The sequence below is a fragment of the Gastrolobium bilobum genome, unplaced genomic scaffold (assembly GCF_033153095.1).
Source record: "Gastrolobium bilobum isolate Gb01-03AN ecotype WA unplaced genomic scaffold, APGP_CSIRO_Gbil_v1 utg22478, whole genome shotgun sequence".
In the NCBI taxonomy this organism is placed as follows: Eukaryota; Viridiplantae; Streptophyta; class Magnoliopsida; order Fabales; family Fabaceae; genus Gastrolobium; species Gastrolobium bilobum.
Window position 1 is genome coordinate 221,875 of NW_026897084.1, and position 11,803 is coordinate 233,677.

The 11,803-nt window shown below is 32.8% G+C and overlaps 1 protein-coding gene across 1 annotated transcript; it reads left to right on the plus strand.

The window, feature by feature from the left end:
• Window positions 1-4,669: 4,669 nt before the first annotated feature.
• LOC133304004 (delta-aminolevulinic acid dehydratase, chloroplastic) lies at window positions 4,670-11,368 on the plus strand. The gene is made up of 13 exons (XM_061503973.1): window positions 4,670-4,764; window positions 4,859-5,139; window positions 5,247-5,358; window positions 5,492-5,565; window positions 6,817-6,885; window positions 6,963-7,046; window positions 7,143-7,212; window positions 8,485-8,540; window positions 8,926-9,047; window positions 9,667-9,738; window positions 9,833-9,914; window positions 10,040-10,117; window positions 10,880-11,368. Exons 2-13 carry the CDS (start codon window positions 4,867-4,869, stop codon window positions 11,045-11,047), a joined length of 1,260 nt encoding a protein of 419 aa, XP_061359957.1. The 5' UTR covers window positions 4,670-4,764; window positions 4,859-4,866; the 3' UTR covers window positions 11,048-11,368.
• The last annotated feature ends 435 nt before the right edge of the window (window positions 11,369-11,803 follow it).

Below are 11,803 nucleotides of genomic sequence, written 5' to 3' on the forward strand. Positions count from 1 at the left end.
AATTAAAAGAGAAAAAAATTATTTTTTAAAAGTATGTATAATTAATTGTATTATCATGTTGAATTTTAAATTTTAAAATAAAATATATTAGAAAGAAGTCAAACTTTCATTATTTTGATGTAAGAGTATAATTAACACAATTTTTTATATCGTGAATGATTTTACCTAGAAGCTATTACTTGGAGAATGTGCACAGACTTCTGAGCATGTTTCCCTTTATTTTTTTGCATAGAAAATTGTTAAGCCTATTAATTTATTATTATATATATTCGGAGGTAAAATATTTAATACTTAAAATTTAAACTTTTTAAATTTGAATTTTGAACTTGAGAGGTGGAAAAAGATTTAGCATTTAATATTGCCTACTACTTTCTGCATGGGAAATTATTAAACATATTAATGATAGTTATTATTATGTCTATTGGGCTTAATTATAATACCTATTAGAATTATTTATAAAACTGGAAAAAATATATATTAATGACAGTTAGAGTTGGCAAATTAGGCTCGGCCCGGAGGGACGGCCCACCCAGTGCACCAACAGTTTGTTTTTTATTCTTATGTTTATTGTCTAATTATATAAAACATAGATAAATAGTAATCTAGAAGTAACTATAAGAAACTTTTTCTTGTGGATAAATATAAAAACCTATTACATGCCGGTATAAAATGCTGACATATATATGTGGCAAAATGGGCTCAAGCCGACCCTCCCCGCCCGCCAAAAAGGCGAGTTATCCCGGCCAACATATTTTTTCGTTATGTATACTGTCTAACTATAGAAAACATATATAGATAGTAATCTAGACGCAACTGCAAGAATCTTTTTTTGTGGAGATATAAAAATCTATTAAATGCTTATATGAAATGCTAATAGTTAAGGTGGTAAAATGGGTTCGGTTGGGACGGCCGGCCCACCCCGCCCGCCAACACTTTATTTTTTTTATGTTTACTGTCTAAATATAGAAAACATATATAGATAGATAGATAGTAATTTAGATGCAACTATAAGAATTTTTTTTGTTGATAGATATAAAAACCTATTACCTGCTTATATAAAATGCTGATAGATATAATTTTTTTTTATTCAGAATTTATCAGAATTGCAAGGGTAGGTTGGACTATTTTTAATTTACCTTGATGTCAAGCACAATATGTCAATTTTTTTTGTTCTTTGTATGACGTACGATTTGAATCTATTATAGACATCATTTGACATTACATTGAAATCAGTTTATCAGAATTGCTCTTTTCTTTGTGCAACACTTATGCAATAAACTATTATTTCCATATTCTATGTCATTAATGTAACATTCTTAAAGTCTTTTCCAGACTGCTATCAAAATTAACTTACGACTCTCTTACATATTTTATCTACCCAGTAAATATTTTTTGAATTATTGTGCGCTATAAAATTCCAACTAACAATCTAATTTAAATTTTACGCTAACTTTTACGAGACAAAAAAACCGATTTTTTTCTCCGTGCATCGCACGGGTAATCAACTAGTTAAAATAAAAGTGAGATTCTAGTGGAGATAATTGACCATGTGAGAAGTAAAATTTGTTTTTAAGTGAATACAATTGAAATAAAAAGTTATTACATATGAAACACACTTTTATGTCTATTTTTTTTTCCAAAACTAAATTTTATAATAATATCACATTTGATCCTAATTTGTAATTATATCCAGTAATTATATTTATGTGAGTTACATTTTTCAAATTATTACATCGACATTCATTTTATTATTATGACTCAACATAATAAATATTACATATTATAAATTAGTTATCAACTATATTTATAAGATATATTTTTCATTTTATATTTATAAGATATATTTTTTATTTTATTTTCAAAATTTTTAAATTAATTTCATTACTGGTATTCTGGTAAGTAGAACTGAGAACAAAGATGGCTACCCGTTTACAAGAAAAGCAAGCTTATTCTGATGTTCACGTTTAGCTTCAACTTTCAACTGCCGCCATTAAAAATGACAACAACTACATATAATGGGAGGGAGGTACCCTTTGGCTGCAACCCTCTCTCAGAATTCAATGTTCTGCTGCTTGAAAGAGGAGTAGTCTGGTTCACCATCACCATCCCCATCCCCAATGTGTCCTTTCTAGATAACATGTACGTTTCACAAACTTCAGCTTCCCAAAACTTTATTGTAACAGATGGAGTCCTCAATGTAAGTAAAATTAAATAAGAGAATGATTTGATAAAAAAGTAAGATACATGTCATGTTATATGAAAAAAATTAGTAAAAATTCAGTGCATCGATATTTTCCAATGTAAGGGCAAGTGTTTTGAGTGGTGGCAGTTCCATTAATGTTGGCTTTTAACTAGACCAAACTCATGCCTGTCAAAAATCCTACTTATATGACATAATAAACTGTTTCACTCCTTTCCTCTATTAATACATGTTATTTTTATATTTTACATAATTTTTTTATCTTATATTTTTGTATTTATTTCTCTTTTTTTATAAACATTAAATAGATAAGATTCTAATAATTTTTTTTTTATAATTTTGTAGATAAGTTTCTTTTGAATTTTTCATATAATTTTGTCATGTAACAAGATTAATCTGATTTTTCATTTTATTTATTTCTCAATCAAATTTAAATTAACTTTTATAAGTCTCAAAACAGGTGGATCAATTGATAACAGATTATTTCAATTAAATTAATGGTTTCAAATTTGAGTATCTAGGAAGAACATAATTGTGTTAAAATTTAATCGGAAGAGCTTTGTGTTCATGTGTTCATATCTGACTTAAATCAAATTATGAATTGATGGATAATATTAAAAATAAAATCAACTTTCATAAAGCACTGTCAAATGATTTAAGGAACTAATAATATTTTCTAACTAGTTTTTTTAGGCATTAATTTTTATTATTTATTAGTTATTTATATTTTATGTTTTATTGTGCATCACATGCGTATTAATCTAGTTGTTTCTAATTATAATACTTACATAATTTAAAAAATGGTTCTAATTATAATACATGCATAATTAAAAAAAAAAACTTATAATTATATATCAGAAGTGGTTCTATTATACAATTTAAATGAAATTAATTCTTTTAAGAGTTAGGATATGCTATACTAACCACCATTTTTTTATCACTTCTTACCATCGATCTTCTCATAGCTGGATCAAAAAAATTAAATCAATAACTTTCATTTGACATTATTTAATAACTGTTAATTTAATTTTGATCTAATGATAACAAAAATTATAATAAAAAATGATAAAAATAATAATAAATATAACATTATTTTTTAAGTTAACCTTTAAAATATCATTTTTTTTGGAAACAAATATCATCTTCAAATAAAATCAATTTTTTTAAAAAATAATTCCATTAAAATCTTAAGCAATGATATACCCTTATGGGGCGTTTGGTAGAGGAAAAAAAAATTTTATTTAAGAATCTTAATTTTCAAAAATATAATTTTTACATTCAATTTATGATAATATCTAAAAATTTAAAATTTAAAAAAATTTAGTTTGTCAAAATTTTTCAAAAATCCCGCATACCAAACGGGTAAATTACAGAACTCATCTTTCCTCCAATCAGATTTGATTCTAACAGTAAATGACTCTTGTCAAGTTGTCAATGTACCTGAATAATTACCCAATAAAAAGAATTGATTTTTGACTTAATTATACTCATCACAATTCACAAGGGGAGTGGCACACTGGCACTTGGGGTGAAACTGGGCCGGACCGGCTTACAGAGGTTTACGGCTTGACCTACATCAGGTTAGATTTGACTTAATATATTTTGTATAATAGGCCGGACTCGGATCTTAAAAAAGCCTGTTTAATAAAAAGGCCGTAGGCCCACTTTCAAAAGGCCGGACCTATAAGCCTACAGGCCGATCTATATTGTACTATTTATTTTAAATAAAATAAAATATAGTAAGTATGCCTTGAAGAAAAAAAAAGATATAAATTTAATCAATTGCAATTATTTATAACTTAATTATATTCGATTATATTTTAATAGAAATCTTACTTTATTTCTTATATAGGAGGAACCAACATCTCAACATGTTAGATTGTGTATATGAATATATTAAAAGATTTTTGGGAGAGGTTATTCTTTCTACAAGCATCATGATGTGTTTGTTGAATTCATGTAGTTATTTTAATTTACATAGTATGAATTTGTTTATTGGATCTGATGAAATATATGTTATTTAGTTTGAGCATTTTGCTTTTGAAAATGACTTAAATGCATATTGTATGAGTTCTGTTATGATTCATGTTTGGACGTTGAAATTATGATTTTTGGTGTAACAACATAATTTGAGTACTTTGTAAAGTTGATTCATGATTCTGCTTGAAAATTAAAAATTAACATGCTAATGGGCTAAGTCAGGCCATTTGTTTTTTTATAAACGAGTCAAACCAGACTAATAGTTAAACTCATACTAGACTTGAACTAGACCAAATTAAATTTTTTTGATGTAAACTTAACTTTTCAGCACAAAACTTGGCGCAGCCCACTTTCACCTTACTGGCACTCCGTCAACTTGGTAAACAAAGTTTAGGAGGAGGACAGAAATGGAAATTGAGCGAAGTTCTTGAATCGTGTGTGTTCGTCCCCACTTATCATCTTCCTACAACTCTCCTCTCATTGGTTTTCTTTATTCTCCTCTCATCCGATAAGCGCCCTTTCCCTTTTCGCTCCCTTCTTCCTATCATTTCCAAGATTCTCCGATTCGGATCTGCATTTTCTCGGTAAAACTTCTACTCTTTCCACTGTTTCATCTAATCGATTCAAATTACAATTTGTGCTCAAACTGATGTTAATTGTGCATTATGGGGATTCTAGAGCAATTCATGGCTTTAACGATCCCTAATGCACCTTTTACAGTGAATTGCCAGAGCTATGTTGATCTGAGAGCAACACCAACGAATTTGAAGTTGGGCTGGCCCGCTACTGCAACAAAGTCTCTTCCTCCACGCCTCTTCGCCGTAAGAGCCTGCAACGGTGCCGGCCATCTGACCGACGCCGATTGCGAAGCTTCCGTTGTCGCCGGAAACGTGCCGGCGGCCCCTCCCGTTCCGCCAAAAGCGGCGGTGCCCAGTGGAACCCCGGTGGTACCTTCACTTGTGAGTTTGCTCTTGGCTTAATTGCAAGACAAGCGTGCATTGTAATTGATGATTAGTAGCTACACCTTGCTTAGCAAAATGATTTGATTGTTTTGTTTTTGTATCAGCCACTTCAAAGGCGTCCTCGTCGTAACAGGAAGTCACCGGCGCTTCGATCAGCTTTTCAGGAAACAAGTTTATCAGCTGCGAATTTTGTGTATCCACTTTTTATACATGAAGGTTGGTCTTTGTGCATGATGCTTTCTTTGTAGCCTAGCGTTTATCAATTATATAAACTTCGTTTGTAGGTACTTGGTAGTATAGTATACTCATGCCAATTTGATTTTGGATTGTGAGAAATTTGAACTCGCAGGTGACGAGGATACCCCAATTGGGGCTATGCCTGGATGCTATAGGCTTGGTTGGAGACGTGGGCTTGTAGAAGAGGTTTTTATCTGCTATTGCTTCTGTGTCTCATACTGTCATGTACAACTTAAAATGAGTCACATATATGCCCTTTGTCTAAAGTATTATCATCTCAGGCATCGTTTTTATTTTTACGATCTTAATTTTTAGCAAAGAAAATGACAAAGCAGTCAGAATTTTGAAAATGTAGTAGAATGAATTACATGTTGATATGCTCAAACCATCCAAAAGTTGTAGCGAATTAGGGGCGAGGGATGTCTATTACTTTAAGGCAAGCATGTTTAATTGGAGATTCTGTAGAGTTTCTTTTGCATAATTTTATTCCAATGCGTCTCCATGCAGAACTATTTCTGCTTGGTTTCATGTCACTCCTGCGATAAACAAGATAAAATATCCTTATGTACTTTTATGGATTAGCTTCATCTTGAGTATTATCTAAGCTACTTATTAGAAGTTTGATGCTGTTTCAATTTGGTCAAGGAGTTTCGACAGATTTGATTGTTCCAAATGTCTAACTTGTTTTAATCATGCCATGCTTGGTGAAGTTGGCTGGTTTTGTTTGGGTATTTTACTTCCCATACTGAATCTGCCTGTTACATTTCAATAAATAGAAGAAACTTTTCTTATTTAGTATTATATGCTTATAGCTATTGAGTGCCTAGGTTATCAATATCCTTCTATTGCTTTTCCAAGCTACCATTTGGAGTAGCGACCATGGCGGCCACAATAGTGGCAAGTCAAGCTGCTACAGTAAAGGAAGGGTAAATCCCCTCTTTGCCCTTATGTGTGCGATGTTCCTTGTGTAATTAAAGGAGGGAAATTGACTTGATTTTTTTTTTTCCTGATATGTTACCGTTATGACCCTATCTCTTGAATTATTGCTCTCTCTTTCTTGACTTTTCTGGCAATCCCACCACGCGCTGGTGGTTTTCCGGCAAGCCTGCCACAGTTTCTCAGTTGCACTTCATTTTCTCGTCTTTTTTGGACTCATTTGCAGTTCTCCGGCAAGTCCACCTCTATTTTCTCTTCTGATTTGCACTTCCCTGTAGCAGCTATGTCGCGACCTGCTATAGCAGTTTTGGAGTCGGCTGCTACATGACACCATCCGAGATTGATAAGTGATAACTATGATGAGTGCACACACTCACACCCACATAAAGCCTTCTCTTTTTTATATTCCTAAATTGCATGGATGATGGTGACATTATTCTTGCTGCATCTTGTATAACTTGTTAAAGTAAAGAAAATTTCAGTGAGAATTTTGTGCTTCAGGTTGCCAAGGCACGGGATGTTGGTGTCAATAGTGTTGTGCTCTTCCCTAAAATTCCAGATGCTTTGAAGGTTCTATTCTCTCACCTACATACCATAGACTTTCTGTAGAATAATTGCAATCTAGTATAACAGCTTCTCCCCTTTAGTGTCCCACAGGAGATGAAGCATACAATGAGAATGGTTTAGTGCCTCGAGCAATACGTATGCTTAAGGATAAGTACCCTGACCTTGTAAGTGAACATAATTTCTTCAGTTTGAGGATATTATATTTTCTGGTTCATGTAGAAAGTTAAGCAAATATCCTTTCTCGTTCAATCTTTCTTCAGGTTATATATACAGATGTTGCATTGGATCCTTATTCATCCGATGGGCATGATGGTATAGTTAGAGAAGATGGTAAGCTGTCAAATTTGTCTTTTTTACTCAAGAGTTGGAAATCTTTTGAGAATGCAAAATTGTAGTTGTTTAAGTTGGTTTTCTTTATATTTAAACCTATTTTGTTATTTCCCACATCTTAGGGACCTGAGGACATGGAGGATATATATGTTACTGAGCATGATTCATTTGCTTAATAATGCACTGTGAAGCATGTACTCTATATAAAGGGATTGTCCCCCTTGGAACATGTTTTAGACACAACCCGACACTTCCAAAGTAACTAAACATTTTACATTTGGTTGTGTTGTGCCATTTTTACGTCCATGTCGATGCTGTGTTTTGTCTGTGTGTTTGTGTATATGCTTTTGAGGAAATACCTGATTTCAGGTCTTCTGGTAGGGAAGGGAGTGTTATACCATGAGATAAACTGATAGAGATCTTTGTATTAGCAGATTACTTGTTTGGCAATCTAACGGTGTGCACTTTGTTTCGTTTCCTTCTGACTTAGCAGAAAATAAGGAATACATGAACAGTATAAGTTTCTATTCTGGTATTTGAATTTCCATCTTATGGTTACCCTAAGACTTCTGATAGGCTATCTAATTCTACTTATAAGCTAGCCTTTACAGTAATTTTGGAACTTGAAATGAAATTTTTTGGAATTAGAATGTGAATAGGAATCGGAATGGAATTGCTTGGAATGTAATGGTCATTCTAGTTCAGTGTTTGGTTCACTTGGAATCTATTTTATTCCATTTTGTTTTCATGTTTGAACTTGGAATTAATATGCAATGGTTTAAGGAAAATATACATCAACAACGAAGCCTGATCCCACATGGAATGAATATACAAGAGAACAAAATAAGCATTGATTTAATTCATTCCATTCTTCAATGAAAGGCCATTCCTGATTCTGTGGAATCAAGGCTCATGACTTTTTCCATACCAAACAAAGGAATGCTCATACCCATGAAATAAAGGCAGGAACTGACTGAATCACCATTCTCCCTTTTCCCTGTGTTTTGGCTTTGAAGTCATCATTAAGATAATGGAGCTTGTAAGTCATGCTAGCCACAGACTTCTAACTTTAGTTTAATACTTGCTGAATATGTTTTTTAGTGTGTTTATCTTTACTCTTATTCAAGAAGAAAATTGTTAAAAATTTAACTTTCAACTTTGGTTGGTAAAATACTAGGAGCTAATCTGCATGATTTAAACTTTTCTTAAAGGTACCGGTTTTTCTTGATAACACTCAATAAAGTACTAATTTATATCCTTGATATCTTGTAGGAGTTATTATGAATGATGAGACAGTTCATCAGCTATGTAAACAAGCTGTAGCCCAGGTAATATGACTACATGTCTTATACGCACACTTCAACTATAGGCAGTTACCAATTATTTTCTTCAGACTTCCTGAGCATATTGGTCTCCTCCTGTAAGGCCTCTAAATGTTCATTTACCTAATAAATTTCACATTTTTATAAATGTTAATTTTCTTAATTCATGTAATGGCTTTTAACATGGTGTCTCAACTCTCTAAAAAATAAAATAAAAGAGGAAAGAATCGATGCCAAATGGTAGTTATCAACAAGTAATCTTTCCCGATACTTTTAGGGAGCTAAATGGTTGAGCATTGTTAATTAAGGAAATCATTATATGCTTTTATGTTTCCAAGTTCTAAGGTTTCCTTTCTTGTCTTTTTTTGTTTTTGGTTGATTTTACAAAAAGGCTCAAGCTGGGGCAGATGTTGTCAGTCCTAGTGATATGATGGATGGTCGAGTAGGAGCAATGCGAGCAGCTCTCGATGCTGAAGGCTTTCAGCATGTTTCTATAATGTCTTATACAGCAAAGTAATTTTATTACTTGGCCATTTCTTTTTCCTTTTCTCATTTTCTGTTTATGCCAGCATGCATTGGAAATTACTTAAGGTTTAGTCAGTTATAGAGTTGTGTACATACATCCAAAATTTAGGAAGAACTTCAATGAAAAAAAAAGAAATTATTTGAAATTGATAATTACTATGGAAGGAATATCATTTTTTGATTGATCTGTTATAATTTACAAGAATGTGTTGATGAAGGATCTAGACTTGGTATCAATGGATATCTATGTTTTAGCATGGGGTATTAAAAAAGATATTCAAAATGCATGGCATCCTGATTCATTTTTTAAGCGTCACAGTTCCACTATGCTCAAGTTCTGTAAGCAATTTTATCTTCCTTACTGCCATAGCCACTAGCATTCAAATTCCTTAGATATGCTTCTTGTTGCTGCCATGAGCCATCCCACTATTTTTTTCTAATTGTTATTCACTTGTTACTGAGTTTAGTCACTGAAGAACCAATTCTTTAAGAATAGAAATTATGCTTAACAAGATGGATAGGTGGATGTTGTTATTAGCTTCATGAATCTCTTTTTGTCTGGTATATAACTCAGTCCTAAACTATGTCATTCATCTGTTGCCAACAGGTATGCAAGTTCATTTTATGGCCCATTTAGAGAAGCACTGGACTCAAACCCCCGGTTCGGAGACAAGAAGACGTATGTTTGATCTTGAACTTACTATCATATATCTAATCAATTTTACAGTATTCATTCTTACTTTGCTCATAAATTTGGCCTGGCTGAACAAAAGTTATCAGATGAACCCAGCAAATTACAGAGAGGCTCTGACTGAGATGCGGGAAGATGAATCTGAAGGAGCTGATATTCTCTTGGTTGGTTTAATTTTATTTTTGGTTGTGGGGTGCGGGCGTGCGTGTGGTTTAGAATGAAATTCATCTTATGCTCATTTTTGTCTATACTATTTTTGTTTTCAAACTTCAAAAAAATGGATTTGTAGGTGAAACCTGGCCTTCCTTATTTGGACATCATAAGGTTGCTTAGAGATAATTCTCCTTTGCCAGTTGCAGCATATCAGGTTCTTCTCTAGTACATTCTAGCTCTAAGGCAAAATGTTTCTGATGAAATGTTGATCAAATGTTCAATTAATTTTGACCAATGAATGCTCTACATTAAGCTTACTAGAAGTGACAGAAGTTTATCAGAAGTAGACAAAAATCAGCCTTCTAATATAAGAACGGGCTGGGGCACAAGTTTTATGTTTGTTTTAACAGTTATTGTTCTTTTGCCATTATGCTATTACACTTGATCAAATTCTAATCCAATTCTTTTCAGAGATGATTAGATGGAAATTTGTTTATGTAACAATCATTATATCTGTGGCTTTCTTTGATTCTTGCAATGTCTATGAACTCCATGTACTGTTAATGAAAAAGTCAGAAAAGTATGAAGTTAATAAGACTTCGAAGAAATTATTTTGGTTATGTGTTCTAAAAAGATTACTCAACTTTCACTTCCACTTCGGTGTCCCCTCTGAGGGTTCTGCAATCTTTGTTTAGACAGTGGAAGATGTATGATAAAAAGGTAAAATACAATTGCAGTTGGTGAAGAAAGGAAACAAGTAAACAACGTATGAATGTTGCTCATCAAAGATTTCATGGATGAGGTGATGCTTGATACCCTAAATTGCCGTGTCTTGTAGCTGGGAATAAAAGAAAACCCCAATATACTTTTATGTGAATGAGAAGAAATAGTTCTGAATAGTTTGAAAACATGTTTCTGTTGCTTTATTGTATCACGTTCCCTTTTTTCTCATAATCCTTCTTAATTGATGGAATAGGTTTCTGGTGAATACTCAATGATAAAAGCTGGCGGTGCGCTCAAAATGATTGATGAAGAAAAAGTTATGATGGAGTCACTATTGTGCCTCCGACGGGCTGGTGCTGACATCATCCTTACATATTTTGCTCTGCAAGCTGCCAGAAGTTTGTGTGGAGAGAAGAGATGAGATTCTTTAAATATGTAGCGCATTGTTCACTGTAGAATGCCCAAAAGCTCAAAGCATTTTGCCAGTACGCAGGGCTTAAAAATTATGCTGTTTTCTAATCCATTTATTTAAACGTGTCAGTTGTCAAGGCATTGTTGTATAATTAGAGAGAATGTGCTCAGCTGCGGAATATTTCGTACTGTAATATATTTGGTGGTGAAATGAAGTGTATCTTTGAAAGTAAATGCTTCTGTTCCATTTGTCTTCTGTTTTTAGTACAGAATGCAATTTATGTTGTAAAACATGTAATGGATGATATGATTGGCCCATTGTTTTCATGTGTTTGACATGCGGCAGTGACTTGATTTTGTAATAGCAGGGGGTTAATAAGATCAAATTTGATTATGATCGAGTAGCTATTGTAGGATGTAAAGCTCATAAGTATAGCCAAATTTCATAACTATACTAGCTACTACTTAATTTACTCTTTTGTATCCTCAGGACGCTGGCATTGCAGTTTATATTAGCTGGCAATAACCTTCTATTAATACGCCGAGCTTATTGGAAAGATTTCATTAAGAAAAAGTCAATAAACTATACAAAGATTTCCTAAAACTAAGTTATTATTTTATAGTCTGAACTCTTGGACATCTGCCTCCACAGAAGATAAACAGATTTTAAAACACCTTTGAACAAATTTTGGCGCTCCCCTTTTTGGCTTATGAGCCTACCCTCTACAGATAAAAGGATAGCCTTTGACTCCACTCTTCATAGATC